This window comes from Drosophila bipectinata, chromosome 2R (assembly GCF_030179905.1).
Source record: "Drosophila bipectinata strain 14024-0381.07 chromosome 2R, DbipHiC1v2, whole genome shotgun sequence".
NCBI lineage: Eukaryota > Metazoa > Arthropoda > Insecta > Diptera > Drosophilidae > Drosophila > Drosophila bipectinata.
In genome coordinates this window covers 21,059,678-21,076,034 of record NC_091737.1, presented here as the reverse complement: position 1 = coordinate 21,076,034, position 16,357 = coordinate 21,059,678, and the positions used below count along the sequence as shown (strand labels likewise).

The window sequence follows — 16,357 nt, the reverse complement described above, 5'->3', positions numbered from 1 at the left end:
CACTTGTTTCCGAATTCATAATTTAAGTAACGCTTTGAACTTAGCCTAGTATACATTAGAAACTTGTTGGTTCTCCAAATTGGTGTGGATGTGGCTCGGAGGAACTCCTTAGTAGTCGTCGGAGGGCTCCGTGCCGAAGTAACGATCGCCAAAGTTACCAATGCCGGGTATAACATAAAACTTACTATTAATCTCCGGGTCCAGAGCGGAAGTAACAATTTTCACCTGTCGGGAACAGAGAAGCGTTATAAATGATTTCCTAAAATCTTGGTTACCATCTTGATTACCTTTGGGAAGGCGTAGGCAATGGAGTGCACACCGATCTCGGCCATCAGAAGCGAGGCCAGGATGATATTCTCCTCGGGCACATCATGATCCAGTAGCACCCGGATGGCCATCATGGCCGCTGCACCAGTGGCCACGGTGGCGTCCATCAGTATCACCTTGTAGTCTTTTATGTCTTTGGGCAGCCTCAGGTAGTAGAGCTCTGGCTCGCCGGTCTTCAAATTGGTTTGAATAAGGATTTTCCCAATACGAATATCCTTGCACACATCGCAGACGGCCTGCTCCATGGTTTCACCAGCTCGGAGAATGGAAACGCCACATATCTTGCGGGATTCCATGCGCTTGCCTTCGTACAGGACACCTTGGGGCGTCTCCACTGTGGTGGTTTTAAACGGGAACAGACTCAGTGCATACTCTATAACTAGCCGGATCAGGCGTTTCGAGTAAAAGATAAACTCATCCCGGGATGTGTTTCGGCAGCGAATGAACGTGTGCAGGCCCTTGATTTGGGGCGTAGGATGCAACAGGTGCAGAGAATGTGGCATAGGCTGGTCCTTGTAGGAGTTGGCCAGAGTTTCGCGCAGCTTGAAGCCTCGCTGTAAAATAAAAAATAAAAATTAGATTCAGACTTGACCTGAGAGGAGATACTTACCAGTTGGAGCTGTGTGTGGACGTGCTGGACGATGAGATGGATGGCCACCTTGTTCTCCCCGCCCCTGGGCACAATAATGTCCGCATGGGCCATGGTGGGGGCTATGTAATTGGCATATGAGGGCTTTACCATGTTCAAGTACTGTTTTAAAACGCCCTTCAGGTCTCGTCCGCGCTGTGAGATATCCCTAAAATATTAAAAATAAATTATTTTCTTCATAAAAATGAAACCTCTTCAAAGAGCCACCTTTTTAACCGCCTGGCTAGGCGAATATCTGGATCTGTATCCACAAAGATTTTCATATCCAGAAGCTTGAGCACCTCGGGACTGTGAAAAGTCAGAATGCCCTCGAAGATAATAACATTTGCTCCGTACATAGTCTTTGTTTGACTTTCCCGGCCGTGTGTCACAAAATTGTAAACTGGCACCTCCACTTTGCGGCCCTCCTTCAGTTTGGTGAGCACATCCAGCAGCAGTTCGATGTCAAAGGCATCTGGGTGATCGAAGTTGTACTCGTTGCTCAGGGCCTGTTCGTGCTGCTTCTCATTCAGGATCTGAAGGATATTAATAGGAAATATTATAAATAGATCCTAGGTGAAGAGTGATTACCGACCTTGTAGAAACAGTCCATGGACAGCAGGGTAACCCATGGCACGTCCAGACTTTCAATAATTTTCTCAGCCACTGTGGTTTTACCAGAAGCGCTGCCTCCGCAGATTCCTAAATAAACAAAATAACTTAGATTTAAAGGATTCTGCTCTTTTTAAAGAATACTAACCTATAACAAAGGGTTCCACCTGTTGCCCTGCACAGTTATACCATGGAGGACGTCCGGCCGTATAGATCGTGCGATTATTTGCTCGGATAATGCACTCGGACGGATTGGCGGTGGTAGTCTGGTTTCCTATAGAGGTGGTGCGCTGTCGCCGGCCGGACCGTTTCAGTGGCGATTCCAGGGACGCTTTCGCAGGCACTGTGGTGGGCGAGGCAGGGCAGCAGTTGCTGCTGCCCAGCTCGGCATAGGGATCCACATACAGCTGTTCCGTGACATCCGAGCGATCATCGCTGCAAGTAGAAATATAAGATTAGTTGGCAAGATTGGCGGTAACAAGATATGGCCAGTTCTACGCCCCCATCCATCAGCAGTGACGTATACTTATATTATATATTGGGAATTGGGTTGTGTTAGCCACGATAACGTTTTATCACCAAGCATTGATTACTTTCGCAATAATTTTGTGCCATCTATTAAACTATTAATATATATATATATTTGATTTCTTTGGTAGTTACATTGTGTACAGGGATACTACATGGCTACGCAAGCTTAAAGCTGTAAATTCAAGGTTGCAGTATACCACACTGACCTACTCTACTTTTAAACCAAGCCACCCACCCCCAACCCAACCCACTCGAATCCCGATACTGGCCACGCAGAATTAATCAGATGCTCAATACGGGTCTATTTATAGAACTATTACTCATTGAATTCCTTAATTAAACTCAATAGAAGATAACATTGCTAATCTCGAGGGTCAATTGTTTTACGGATTGGATTGAGAACAGATAAAGATAATGGTTTATTTTATAGTCGATTACTTCAATATTGAGGTCTGTGGTGAAAGTTGACGATAAGCTTGATAATTTAAGACAGGCATGTTTTTTTTAAGTTTTTAAATATTTCTATGAAATATATTGGTGCACCCTACTAAAATTTTAGAGCACATTTAATATTTGCATATGTGTGGGGGGGGGCTTATGATTACATTTGGGTATTTCCGGCATGTGCGTTGCAGATTGCTGACGTGACCTCATGACTTGGAGTGGCCAAAAAAGAGTTTCCGTCTGTATTTGGCCAACATGAAATATTTGAAACAATAAACGTGTCCCACATACACTTAATACATGCAAAAACATTATTTATATATTTAGGTACGTAGACTATGAAGAAGCAGACGACTATCCATCTTTTGTGGATACATCTGAGGATGCTGCGTAGGCGCGTTCGTTGCACTCTCTTCTCTTTTCCTTTTCTTTATTTTTATCTTTGCTTCTTTCTTTTGTATCTTTTACATTACTGTGCCAAAACGAAACAGAGCATACATATTCATACTCTTTAAAAGGGGGATATTAAGTTTAAGTATGAAATATTAAAAAAAAGCTTCTTTTTAAAGATAAGAACTAGTACCATAAATAACATAATTTAGTGACAATTTAATAATAATTGTAAAGGGTATTTAAAAATCGGATACAGCTTCTATTCAAACACTTTGCATAGTAATATGGAAGAGTAAAAGAAAGATGTTGGGAGAGAGAGCATCTGCCACGTGTGCAAGAGAGGATGCAGATACAACAGGTAACTCGAAGCCTGGTCCAGGCAGAGTGACAAGGACAACAGGATATCTGGGGTGTGGAGCAGGATGGCAACCCACCACCACCACCCACCGTGGATAGACGTGGCTCGATCGCCTCGATGTGGCCATGTTGGCGAGTTCATGGGGAGGCCAGAAGTGGAGAATTTGGAGCGCATTTGCTGACGCTATCTTTTCGTTATTTGTTGTTATTTGCCGCAACGCAGACACAACTCGATAAACAATGTTAACAAAAAGGTCGAAAATGAGCGTTAATTAAACAGTGAAAATACGACAGACAGACATACGAGTACTCTACAAACAACAGCAAAACAATTAGAATGGCGGTAAATGGCAACAACAAAACACACAGCTCACACACACTCACACAGAAACACACAGATACTTATGTATTATGGGTTTTGGGTACGAATTTTTGGTTTTACTTTAAAAAAAAAGTGAAGAAAATGCAATGAATTACATGTGACCATTGGTTTTGGCTGCAATAGCCTTAACCTTTGACTGCAGTTGTTGTTGTTGCTGTTGCTGATGATGCTGTTGCTGTTGTTGTTGTTGTTGATGGTTCGCGATAGTTAGTAAACCGGCGGATGCGGATGCAAAGGCTGATGATTTGCCCTTTTGGACATCGCCATTGTTGTGATTTTGGCTCGTCTTGCTGCACAAAAACGTGATGCTGCTCATTTTAGTCGGATGATATGAGAAGAAGGGGGTCCCGGTGTGGGCGGGCGTGAGAACGTATGTATATGTAGCAAGTCTGTCGATGTCGGCGCCGGCGTTGCCAAAATGGGTCACACTCTTCTTTGCACTGTAGCAGCACACATGGGCCGCCGGCGTGGATCACATGTGATTTAGAGCTTTTATTCCTTGGCCGTTTCGTTTCGTTTTGCGTTGCGGGCAATATTTATTCGATATCTAATAAAAGGCAAGAGCGGAGGTGTGTAAGGTGAGCGACTGACTGACAAAAAATGGTTTAAAAACTGCGATGCCGACGTCCGCTGTCGATTGTTGTTTGCGTCTGTAACTGTTCTCGCAGGGGGTTCGGTTCGGCTGCTCTCTTTCACTCTACCTTTCTCGCTACGCCTCCGTCTCTGTCTTTATCTTCTCCCGTCTCGTTTCAACTGCAGCTACCGGCGACTATTGAAATTCAATTTTTATGAAAGTTTGACTGTATTTGTGTGTTTGCCCAGGTGAACCCTATGCCATTTTCCTCGCATTTATTTTTATTGCGTGTTTGATGAATGAGCTCTCCAAGCACATGCCACCGAAAGCGTGCGTGTGCGTGTGCGTTTTGCGAGTGTGTGCTTGTATGTATGGATGTGTCTGTATCACATTCTAATGACTTTTTTGTCGGATTTTCACACTTTGCGTTGCCTGCCGTGCGTAAATAAATGCCGCATTAAAAAGCGTTTCGTTACCTGTCGGAGCTGGCGGAACTCGATGGATTGTAGAATTTGATTTGTTTTGTCTGCGCAGCACACATTATTGCAGCCAATTGCAGCGATTGGAAAAGAAAAACACGCGGTGATTTACTTCAACGTGCCTCTCCCTCTCGCAAGTGACTGAACATTGGAAAAACGTGCGCGCTCGCATCTGCCTCCGCCATTCATATGTATTTGTATATATGTTTGGCGTCATGTGCGATGGCGGCCAATTATGGTTTTCTAACTGCTATCTTGGCGAGCACATCCCGTCAGATCATAAATTTTTTATTTATCTCCGTTTGATGCTGTCATTTGGCAATTATTCGAATGCCTGGGGTCGCAGGGGAGCGCTTGTTCTAAGCCTAAAAAAGCTTACCCGCCAACGCCTGGTCACTCTTTTTGACCCCCAAATTATTTTGAAAATTAGAAGAGAAACAAAAGACTGCGACGAACATTTCTGTAATTTAGGCAACACCCTGGTATCGCAAACCAAGGTTAAATATCAAATGTTTCATCTTACCCTGGTAAATTTTTTGGAAATCCCCGTAATTAGCAACGTATGTTTAAAAACGGCGGCAAAATTTCTCTTAAGTGTGACCGTCTGCTCTATACATAAAATTCCAAGTTTATGTTCTAAAAAAAATTTAAATTGAAAAATGTTTTTATCTTCCATTCGTAAAATGTGTTAGTTGTGTTAGTTTGAACACATTTTATATTCCTTACAAAATCTGGTGAAAGATTTTATTTCTTTTCATAAAATGTATATATATGATATTCAAATGATCCTTGTTATTTAGAACATACATGTTTTGAATTAAAAAGTAGTTCTTCATAATTTTTTTTTCTTTTAATTTGTGGTTTTTTTAAGTACTTAAATATTTAGCCGTTAATAAAAATGATTTGAAAAATATTTATAAACAAAGGATTATATTTACAACACATGGCAACCCTACAAGATAGGAAGAACAAGAGGACGCAACAATATCCATATAACTAGTGGTCGGCAACCCTGGCCGTGGCCACAAACAATAAAAAAAACTCATACTTTGGCCGATCATTTTCCAGCGCAAATTGATAAAAATGCCTTAGGTGCTCGGATCGGGAGTTAGCAGAAGCCGCAGCAGGATGGCCTACATCAACATCGCCGAGTGGACGCCCGACCAGGTGACGGACTGGATCAGAGGTGCGTAGCGAGTGATAAACGATGAGCGAGGTCAAGGAGAAAAAAACTGCATCGCCGAGCCACTGCCCCAAAACCAGCAGAGGCAACAACAACGCCAACAACAAAGGGGCAGCAGCAACAAGCGAAACAAGAATTTCAGCTTTGCCAAAAAGATTTCTCCTGCATTTTTCGGCCGCCCTTTAATATATTTTCTTTGTTGTTGCAGGTTTGGATGAGTCCATGAAACCATATTTGTACGAGTTTTCCAAACACGACATAGATGGCAAGGCCCTGCTTAATATCCGGCCGTATGAGCTGGAAAATCTGGGAATGCGGAGAATAGGCCATCAGGAGATCGTACTGGAGGCAGTGGAGAACCTAAGGAATTTCGTAAGTCTACCCCAGGCTAGCTGCCTACTGGATAAAAATATTAAAACATAACCCGTGATTCCACTTGCAGCATTATCACCTAAAAAACGACAATCTACAGTTCATGGCAATGCATGTGGGCACGGCTGCCAGGAATCTGCATCGAGAGTTGGCCAAAAATCATGCTGACAGCACCAAGATAGATACGAGGATACTGCACGATATTACCAGGATGATAGCCACTCTGAAGCCTTTGGTTAGCAGCCTGGAACGGGCACCGTTTCGCAAGCAAGAAATGTATCGTGAGTACTGCGGCAACGTGCTGAAATTCGGCCTGGAGCTAGCAACCATTGCGCATCGGGATAGGTTTGCTCTTTATCCAGTACCTGCGATTCGGACCTCAGCGGAACGGCTTGAAAGGCTGGCCAACTTTATAATCCAGGATATTTCTGATCCCATGGTGCTGCAGCCCGCCTCTCTGAGCTTGGTGACCCTCAAAAAGGTCACCCGCGAATCGGAGCTAGGATTTACCATAGAGTCCAGCTATAATGGCATTCATCGTGTGACTGATAACAAGTACAACTCGCCAGCTCACAATTCGAGCAAAATCGAGGATGGTGACGAAATTGTGCAGATCAACTATCAGACTGTGGTCGGCTGGCAGCACCGAACGGTGCTGGAGCATCTGAGGGAAGCCCTACCAGATGTGGTGCTAACTGTCAAGAAGCGGCCAAAGCACACCAAGATGTTCGGTCAAATCTACATGCAACCTTACCGGCTACCCAGCAAAAAGCGAAACATGGCCAGTCGCTGGGCGGATCAAATGCACAGCCCAAGGGCTGCCTTTTTAACGCTGGACTCCGAGCGAGCGGCAACGGGTGGCATTGGAAGCTCCGTGCCGGAGTCTGGCAAGTCCCTGAGCATCGAAAAGAACGAGAATCTGGTCAAGGCCAAGCCAGTGGTGGAGTCCTCCTCCTCGGATTCGGACTCTAGTTGTAGTGATATTCCCACACCCACAGATCCAAAGTCGGCGGCCCGGGAGATCCGTTTGTATTATCCCAAGCCGAGGGCCCTGCTCCAGCGTAGAAACACCATTTGCGGCGATGAGTTTCTCAGCTTGAAACACTCGGATTTGGTGGTTCCGTCGTGGCACGAAAGGAAACCAGGTGTTGGCTCTTCGGCTGTCTGTGATCCAGGGTCGCCTAGCATTCGCGACAAGTCGATATCCTTCGGTTACGGTCTGGAGATAGCACCCAGACCCACAACCTGCATTGGTATTGCATGTGATAGCTCTACGGACAAGGTCAAGCGAATGTTCCACGAGGCCAGGAAGCTGAAGCAGTTGACCGAGGAATCGCAGCGCGAGGTCCTGGAGGACCGGTACAAGCCGGGCGTCAGCAAGGTGGTCCGTTTCGACGCCAATATGAAGGTGGAGGATTATGTGGTGAAGAACGAGAAGTTTACGTGCAACGTGGAAAACACAATACTTGAAACCTTCGAGCCAATACCCTTTGCGGACGAGGGCGACGAGGATGCCCTGGAGACGCTGCGAAACTGCAAGACCGAGAACGCCGAGGAGCTGCTGGAGGCCATTGACCAGGCGACTCGCGGCCAGGAGTTGCCTTTGGCAGAGGCCATAAATGTGCCACTGGTGTTACAGGGACGTCGTGGACGATTGGACAAAAGCCATAGCACACCAGCCTACGACAATTCTGGAGAGGAATCGGATACTCCGCCGGCGATTGAGCCGCGCAAAGAATTCCTTTTGGTAACACCACCAGCGCCGCCACCACGACCTCGAAAGCAGCGAGAGATGACGCCTCCATCAGTGCCACCACCGCCACCAAAGCCTGCCAGTATGCAGGCTGCCAGTAGCACCACCAGCATTTCTATTCCCGTGCCTGTTTCAGTGCCAGTTCCCGTTCAAGCGGCTGGAGATTCGTCCGAGATCAGTGAGTTGCACACGCCCACTAAATCGCGAACTTTGACCCTGAAGAAGAAGCACAGCCTTATGGCCAAGCGAAGGAACATGAACCTGAAGCTCCTGGGCACCGGCGACATTCAAGGTTACCTGTACCGGCGCACAAAAAACCACAACGGAGTCACGTACTGGGCACGGATATACTTTGTGATGCTGGACACCATTCTCTACGGGTTTCGCAAGAAGGAGAGCTCCACAGCCAGTCTGGTTATTTTCCTACCGGGATTCACGGTGTCACTGGCCAAGGAGGTGCACTCCAAGCCGCACGCCTTCAAGGTCTACCATACGGCCAAGTGCTTTTACTTTGCCGCCGAGTCGCTGAATGCCCTTAACCAGTGGGTGGACTTGTTGCGCCAGGCTTCGCTTAAAGTGTCTGCCAGTTCCGGAATCGGAGGAGTCAGCAACGGGGCAAGGGATCTGTATTCGGAGGACGACAGTTCGGGGGAGGAGAACGATGCCCTGGTGGCCAAGAACCTGAGTACTCCATCGCCGCAGGCTAATAAGGAGGCAGTGTCCATGTCCTCGCTCACCCTGCCAGGCGGAACACCTCCCTCCTCGGGAAGCACCAAGCATGAGAGAGGATACTTTGGGTACTTGATGGATAGGATGGGTACTTTCAAGAGTAGTGCAGCGAAGCCTTCGAGCGACATCCCCGTGCCAACGGAACAGTATCGCAGCTACAGAAAGGTGCCGGGCGGCAGTTTTGGCATCCAGATTGGAGCCAACACCCCGGGCTATCACGATCCAGCTCAGCCACCCACCCAGATCGCTCCGCCAGTGGCTCCCAAGCTGTCGCGCAGTTCCAGCCGAAGTTCCGTGGTTAGTGGCACAGAATCGGCCATATCTGTATCGGCATCGATATTAGGACCGCCCACCTCACCAGCTCCCACGCCAACGGCAACACCAACTTCGTTGCAGCACCAGAGCTCCGAGGAGAGTCCTAGCCAGAGCCAGAGTCAGAGTCCAAGCAGCAAGTCCAGTCTGAAGAAGGTTCCGTATAACTTTCTGCATGCCTCTAATCCGAATTTGGTGGAGTTCGATTTCCACACCTCGAAAACACTGCTGCCCAAGATGAGTGTGGGCACAACCTTGGATCATGGCCACAACACCCAGGGCTTCGTAACCCTCAAGGACTTGATGCTGCGCAAACAGGAGGAGGAGGCCCAGGAGATGTACAACAACAGGGTTCACCTGGGAGTGGAGAAGCACAAGCATTCGCGGACTGAATCGACGGCCAGTCAGCAGAGCTCCGCCAGCATGAGTGTTGCGAAGCCGCTGGAGAAGCTGCCCAAGATCCAAAGTGTCAGTCTGCCCAAGACGCCCGACTACGAGATCAGCTTCAAGCCAGACGACGAGAGTATAAAGAGGACGCGGACCAAGGAGGGCCAGAAGCTGCGTGATTTCGGCTACGAGCTGATCTGCGGCGACGAGCCAAGCTCCAGTTCGAGTAGTAGGCAGGAGCAGCTGCATCACTACAATCAGCAGCACCAGCAGCAGTCGCAGCACCACCATCAGCCGCAGAGCAGCAAGACCAAGCAGTTTCTGCGCTCCCAGCAGCAGCAGCTCTCCAGTTTCCTGCACAAGAGCAGTGGCGACCAGAAGAAAAACAAAGGAAAGTCGAGCAGCGATCGTCGTTTCTTCTCGAAGCATTCATCTGGATCCACCGGCAGTTCGCCAGGGCATGCGATGACTATGACGCTGCCGCTGAATAAGAAATCGAAATCGAATCACGCCTTGGACGGCGGCGGAAGTGGAGGAGGCGCTGGCACTGGCAGTGGGACTAGCATCAAGAAGAGTCAGACGTACAATCAGGACTTGCGGGATAAGATAGCGGGAACCAAATACGATGCCCATCGCAAGAACTCAGCTCCGATACCGATCTTCTCGAAGCTCTCCATTCCGAGCGGCACGCCGGCGAAGCCCTCTAAGGAGAACCGCTTTCTGGGATCACCGCTGCTGCACCGGACGCTCTTTGGACACCATCATCATCAACAGCACCACCACCAGCAGTCGTATCCGGTGCAGCCGACGACGCCAACCAGCATTGCGGATCTGGATGGAGACCAGGAGATCTTCTCGCAAATCACTTTGCCCACCCACAATCAAGCGGGCTACAGAAGCTACCGGGGTCCCGGCATGATGACCACATCAACGACTAACCTTTGCTCTTCGGAGGCACTGCAGCCGCCATTACCGCCGGCGCCACCGCCTCCCATACGGCAAAGGGAGGAAGAGCCCAAATCAGAGGCGGTGGCAGCCGAAGCAGCCGCATCGGAGAGTGCTGCAACCCCCAGGGTTTCCAACTCGGGATCATTGGACTCTAAAGCGGCCACACCGGACTATCCGAATATGGAGTGTCCGCCGGTTTTTGAACCGGAGATATACTCGCTCAGCGAACCAAACACCAGCTTGTCGCGGCTTATGCTGCGTACAACAAGCAACAATAATAATAACAACAACAACAACACCACAACCACAACAACAACAACAACAAACACCAACAACAGCAGTCCCAGTGGCGGCGAACATCAGACCTAGGTGTGTGATGGAAACTACTGTGAATGCTCTATTACTTATGTATTTACTTATACGCATATAGATAATATATATATATATATACATATATTATATATTGCGATATATACTCGTATGATATAGGTATACAATTTGTTCATTTTGATCGTCTTCCCTATCCTGAAACACCAGCGCAATCCTTTCAAATCGATCCCCTAATTAGATGTAAATGTTTAATGTCTTATTTGCATTATTTTGGTTTTTAGGTAAAAAGTTTTAAATAACACACATATGTATTCACGCGTACAACAACAAAAAAAAAACAAAAAAACAATGAAATATAGCAAAAAGAAATTATAAATCTTTAAGCATTAACTGAGAAGTCTGTGCATCGAAGAGAAAATAGTTCTTTATGATTTGCCTTTGTAATGGGATTAACCAAGTTAATCCGAGCTGTTTGATTTGCTCAACAGTTTGTGTCTAGATTATATGTATTATATTATGAAAATCGAGATATTACTGTAGTGTGAGGTTACCACTGATGGCAATGGAACCACGAAAACGTTGTAGCGAAAATAAAATATATATATATATATATACACAGTACACGAAATATACATGCATACGAATAAAGTCAACTGTATATAAAGAAGGAAGCTATTTTAATTGAAGAAAAATATGGGAAACAGGTTGGTATCCAGCATTTCCAATAAAAAAGTACCTTTTATACCCTCTCTCAGATCGATTTAGAATCCATTTATTCACATGTACGTTTCAAATTAACCAATTAAAAGTATTTACGCTTTTACGCCAAATCGCTGATGTACTTTTCCACCTCGTCCTTTTTTAACATCTTGAACTTATCTGCGGGGGTCATGGTCATAACCTCGACGTTAGTAGAGTTCAGTTTCTCCTCCATAACCTGCTTCAGCGTCTTAAGCGACAGGTTAATGGCGTCCTTCAGTGTTATCTGCGAGTGATATTCATCCTGTAGGTTCTGTTGAGCGCCCTCGCTGCCAGATCCTATGGCTTTAGCCGAGTGACGCACAAAGGTGCCGGATGGGTCCATGTGCCAAAGCTGCGGCTGCCCATCCTCAATGCCGGCAAATAGAATGGCCACTCCAAACGGACGGCTCATGGCAGCTCCATCGCTTTCTCCACTGTCACCAAACTGGATGGCCAGTGTAGACACAGCCTGGGCACAGGATTCGATGGACATGCGCTCGTCGTAGACAAACCAGTGGTTCTGGCACTCGACACGGGCACGCTCGATCAAAGTACGGGCATCGGCCATTAGTCCAGAAGTGGCGCATCCAATATGCTTGTCCACTTCAACAATCTTCTCCACTGTGCTAGGGACCATGAGCGGCGATGTGATGCGTTTCTCCACGGCCAAAACCACGCCTGTTGAACAAAAACATTAATTTGAGGATTCACAATGTGTAAATAATCACAAACCCTCTGGTGTGCATATTCCAATGGCAGTAGATCCCAATTTGATGGCTTCAATGGCGTACTCCACCTGGAAGAGACGTCCCTCTGGCGAGAAGGTGTTTACACCTCTATCGTACTCGGAGCGGGTCAGAAACATGTTTCTCTGCAATATGGGTGTAATTGTTTACTGTTCGATTTGAAATAACACACTTAGAATGCTTACTTTATTCTATTTTGCTCAATAAAGCTCAACGTATAAATAAATGACAGTGACTTGACGCCGGAATGACTTTGCGGATAAAACAATGTGACCACACTAGGATTAGTGATAATATGTCGAAATGCGAATATATCGATATACTTTGTTTAAAAATTATATTTATATTATTTCCGTAAAATCAATAATAATATTTATTTATTTGAAACTTAATTATGTAATTAACTTTATGATAGCTTAACACCGATTTTTATTGTTTAGGTTCTTGACATCAGTTCATTTAAAAAAAAATAATCGCCTATCGGTATTGCTTTGGAGGGAAATTCAAACTTTCCCTTTTAGTTTCCTCTTTCCGAGGTACTCACGATTTTAAGATTAGACATATATTAATTTATTGACACAAAAATATCTAAAAAACTCGATATATTTTAAAATAATAAGCTTTTCTGAGCAATAGACAATTGTATCCAACAACAGGTCTGCCATAGCGTTTACAACTCGGTTAACAGTATGTTAACAGCGCTGTAACGGTCTAGGAGGGAAAATTTGAAATTTAGCAAAGTGGCAAATATTACACCATCAAACCGCAATTAGTGGGTACTTGATGGGTAATTGTAATTGTAATTGCAGCGACTGATGTTTCAAAATACCCAGCAATTTGGCTATGCGCTACGATTACTGCCCCCCCGCGAAAACGAGGCCATTGCGCACTTGAAGTGTGGCGGTTTTTATGTTTTTCCCCCGTGTCTCTTTGGCGGCAATTCCGCTTCACTAACGAATTAAAAACGATGTAGTACATAGTTAATACAATTAGGCATTATAAATATTAGGCTTTAGTTGAAGATATTTTTAAGCTTTCAAATATTTGTTAAAGATTTGTATGATTGCTAATTTTAGTTGGCCCAATTTTTTTACGTGCAGACATCAATTTTGTTGGCAATCTATGAATTTGTTTTCCCCCTGTCTGCTATTTTTTAACCATTATGACAGGCCCCAGCGTAATTGCGAAAAAGTTGCCAAGTTTCAACGAGTGTTGGCGAGTGCTTCCTGCAATTAATTTGGCAGTCCGATGATGTAATCAGCGATCGGATCGCAATGCTCCTTGCATAATGAACTGGCCACAAGAATACACAACTAGACTAGCGTTAGTGGTAACTGGTTTTCTTTCATTTTCATTTTCTCATTTTCCTCACTGCCAACAGTGGTGTTACGTGATTCGTAGAGGTTTCGGCCATGGCTGGCTGGTTAATTTTCACTTTCACTTCCCAGACAGAAACCCAGAAACCCATTAATTTGCGCCTGGTTTTCGGTGTGTCTTTAGCTTATAATTTAAATAGAAATCATAGAGTCTAACACAATGATAAAAGTACTAACACATTTGGCTTAAAACTGATGCGGAAGTCCATAGGGAGACTTCCGCCAGATCTCGATGTTGGGAGTAGCTAGTTAGTTTGTCCTCTTACAGGCTACTCCCCGCTGGTTCTCCCTCTTCTGCTCTGGCTCCTCTTCTTCTCCTTCTCTACTTCCTTCTTTACATCCTTCTTTATCATCTTCCCCCGCTCGTGTCACCCGTTCAACGTCCAGCTCAACGTTGCTGCGTGGATGCATCTGAGAGATACAGATGGACTTGCTGTTAGTGTCTCGCTTCCTGCTTCTCGTACTCCTTCCTGTTCGTTCTTCTCCTCCTTTACCATCTTCTTCTTTTCTTGTGCTCGCTTTCTGTGCTTGATCTTGCTTTGGGCATCTTTCTGGCGATCTTTAGTAGTGACCACTGTGGCTGTGGTAATCGTGGTGATCCTCATGGTGGTGTTCGTGGTGCTTGAAGATCGGCACCTCGACGTGGTACTTCTCCGGCACTGGGATCTCCTTGTGAATGGGCACCTTCACCTCCGAGTAGACGGGGATGGGCTTCTCGATGGGAACCTTAACCTCATAGGGCACGGGCTTCTCGACGGTGTAGGGAACCTTCTTTTCGACGGTGTAGGGCTGTGGCACGGGCACCTTAATATGGACGGGGTAGGGTTTCTCAACCTGGTCAAGAAAGATGGCAAGAGAAAAGGGGTTTGGATAAATAAATGGCGCCTGGGATAACCGTAGATCTAGACCACCATGCTTACCTCAACCTTGTAGGGCTTATCAACGGGCACTTTCACCTCGTAGGGCACCTTCTTCTCGACAACCACGGTGTAGGGCTTCTCCACCTCCACATCATAGGGCTTGGGTACCTCAACGTTATAGGGCTTCTCCACCTCGACCTTCACCTCATAGGGCACCTTCTTGATCACTTCGTAGGGCTTGGGAACAGGGACCTCAACCTTCACCTCAACGGGCACCTTCTTGATCACCTCGTAGGGCTGGGGCACTGGCACCTTGACCTCATAGGGGATCTTCTTGATGACCTCGTAGGGCTGGGGAACGGGCACTTTCACTTCGTAGGGCTTGTCGACCGGGACCTTCACCTCATAGGGCACCTTCTTGATCACCTCGTAGGGCTTGGGGACATGGACGGGTACTTTCACGTACTCCTTGACATGGACGGGAACCTTCTTCTCCACAATATAGGGCTGAGGCACATCCACTTTCACCTCATAAGGGATCTAAGGAAACGGTAGTTGAAGATGTTCTTGGTATGGGATTCTTTGAATCTAAAATTCTGATGAACTCTCACCTTCTTCTCGACGGTGTAGGGGACGTGCTTGGTGACGGTGTAGGGTACTGGTACCTTCTTCTCAATGGTCACCGTCTTGATGTGCTCGTGATGGGGCTGATAGTGGTGATAGTCGCCCAGGTGGAGACCCCGCTTCTCCACGGTCTTGCCATCGCCCTCGGCCTTGTTGGCCTCCTCGCCAGCTACAGCCCCACAGTGGGCCAATGCCACGCACACGGCGAGACAAGGAAGTACGAACTGGAATGAGGGATACGTTTCACATCACTCTGATTCACACAGCACTCTGGATTGAATATCCTTCGGATATATGGATATATGACAGTTTACCATTCGCATTGTTGAGCTGCTGATTCGACGTCTCACGGGGGAACAATTACTCCACGATTCGCTGTACTGCACGGGTAACGAGATCCAAGCTGGGACTGAATCGCTGTGCCACTGCACTCGGCTTATATACACCAAAAAATTGGACTGTCTTGGTCTTTCTATATATCTCGCAACGCGGCGACGCATTCGCAACTCTTTTCGGTTGCCTTTCGGTTCGGCTTAGTAATGAAAAGTCAGCTGGGGGAACGGTGTTATATGAAAACTTGTTTCGGTTTCGGTTTCCATCTGTCGAGGGGGGGAAATGGATATAGATAGATATATCTGTAGTAAGGAGCCTCGGCTATAGAGAGAGAGAGAAACCAGGTCGTTATCCTACAAACAATAGCTAGGAAGTGGAAATCTCTGTGATACACAAACCCACATATTTACTAACAAATCAGCGGCTCTTTGATTTTTGAGCCGTGGATTATTTTGGCCAAAATGGCCAAGACGATGCTTCCGTTTTTATTGGACCCACACCTGGCGATATATGATATCTCATATACCATCTCATATATATAAATATTTTTGATTTGAGTGGCTGGGATTATGCAAATGCAGTCGGCTATTGACATCAAATGGCTGAAGTGGCTGAAATGGCGTTGCAAAGCCAAAAACAGAAACCCCTCTGTGTGGTAAGTGGCAGAGACAATAAGAAGGTTAAACCTTACAGCACAATGCGTTTTTGGTTATTTGATATATTTCATCTTACAATATGTATTTGATCTCTTGGCTTATTCGGTTTTATGGGGTCATCTCGACTCTCGGCGAGTGGAACCTCAAAAGCTAGATACCGACAACTATACTGAATATTTATGATGGATTTTACAAATATCTAAACCTTACTAATAAGGATTAAATTTTTAATGATTATTAAGTTTCATATTTAGTGAGTGTTATGGTTTATGGATTTTAC

At 46.1% G+C, this 16,357-nt stretch overlaps 4 protein-coding genes across 5 annotated transcripts; 1 reads left to right on the top strand and 3 right to left on the bottom strand.

Moving 5' to 3' along the window:
- Positions 1–10: 10 nt before the first annotated feature.
- Positions 11–5,063, bottom strand: l(2)k01209 (lethal (2) k01209). Of its 2 annotated transcripts, XM_043210614.2 has the most exons (8): positions 4,725–5,063; positions 3,770–4,221; positions 1,716–2,002; positions 1,551–1,657; positions 1,184–1,491; positions 938–1,124; positions 288–881; positions 11–225 (listed from the first exon to the last, which is right to left on the bottom strand). In XM_043210614.2, exons 2-8 carry the CDS (start codon positions 3,988–3,990, stop codon positions 109–111), a joined length of 1,821 nt encoding a protein of 606 aa, XP_043066549.1. In that variant the 5' UTR covers positions 3,991–4,221; positions 4,725–5,063; the 3' UTR covers positions 11–108. The 2 variants fall into 2 exon arrangements, with proteins under 2 accessions (XP_043066549.1, XP_017089068.1); XM_017233579.3 differs by lacking the exon at positions 3,770–4,221 and having other exon boundaries at positions 4,725–5,062.
- A 638-nt stretch (positions 5,064–5,701) lies between these two features.
- On the top strand, positions 5,702–11,408 carry cnk (connector enhancer of ksr). The gene is made up of 3 exons (XM_017233588.3): positions 5,702–5,913; positions 6,119–6,282; positions 6,353–11,408. Exons 1-3 carry the CDS (start codon positions 5,856–5,858, stop codon positions 10,778–10,780), a joined length of 4,650 nt encoding a protein of 1,549 aa, XP_017089077.2. The 5' UTR covers positions 5,702–5,855; the 3' UTR covers positions 10,781–11,408.
- Positions 11,409–11,478: 70 nt separating this feature from the next.
- Prosalpha5 (proteasome alpha5 subunit) lies at positions 11,479–12,541 on the bottom strand. The gene is made up of 3 exons (XM_017233589.3): positions 12,414–12,541; positions 12,215–12,353; positions 11,479–12,160 (listed from the first exon to the last, which is right to left on the bottom strand). The coding sequence occupies exons 2-3, from the start codon at positions 12,345–12,347 to the stop codon at positions 11,562–11,564; spliced, it is 732 nt and encodes a 243-aa protein (XP_017089078.1). The 5' UTR covers positions 12,348–12,353; positions 12,414–12,541; the 3' UTR covers positions 11,479–11,561.
- Positions 12,542–13,710: 1,169 nt separating this feature from the next.
- On the bottom strand, positions 13,711–15,513 carry Vajk4. Its single transcript, XM_017233573.2, has 4 exons — positions 15,403–15,513; positions 15,076–15,312; positions 14,525–15,004; positions 13,711–14,438 (listed from the first exon to the last, which is right to left on the bottom strand). The coding sequence occupies exons 1-4, from the start codon at positions 15,409–15,411 to the stop codon at positions 14,166–14,168; spliced, it is 999 nt and encodes a 332-aa protein (XP_017089062.2). The 5' UTR covers positions 15,412–15,513; the 3' UTR covers positions 13,711–14,165.
- Positions 15,514–16,357: the final 844 nt, after the last annotated feature.

Excerpts from the sequence above, each read along its gene's own strand:
- cnk (XM_017233588.3), top strand. The coding sequence starts at position 5,856 with ATGGCCTACATCAACATCGCCGAGTGGACGCCCGACCAGGTGACGGAC. Across the intron at positions 5,914-6,118 it reads GGTGACGGACTGGATCAGAG|GTTTGGATGAGTCCATGAAA; the intron begins GTGCGTAGCGAG and ends TTGTTGTTGCAG. Across the intron at positions 6,283-6,352 it reads TGGAGAACCTAAGGAATTTC|CATTATCACCTAAAAAACGA; the intron begins GTAAGTCTACCC and ends TTCCACTTGCAG.
- Prosalpha5 (XM_017233589.3), bottom strand. The coding sequence starts at position 12,347 with ATGTTTCTGACCCGCTCCGAGTACGATAGAGGTGTAAACACCTTCTCG. Across the intron at positions 12,161-12,214 it reads TGGAATATGCACACCAGAGG|GCGTGGTTTTGGCCGTGGAG; the intron begins GTTTGTGATTAT and ends TTTGTTCAACAG.
- Vajk4 (XM_017233573.2), bottom strand. Across the intron at positions 15,005-15,075 it reads CCTACACCGTCGAGAAGAAG|ATCCCTTATGAGGTGAAAGT; the intron begins GTGAGAGTTCAT and ends CCGTTTCCTTAG. Across the intron at positions 14,439-14,524 it reads ATAAGCCCTACAAGGTTGAG|GTTGAGAAACCCTACCCCGT; the intron begins GTAAGCATGGTG and ends TTTCTTGACCAG.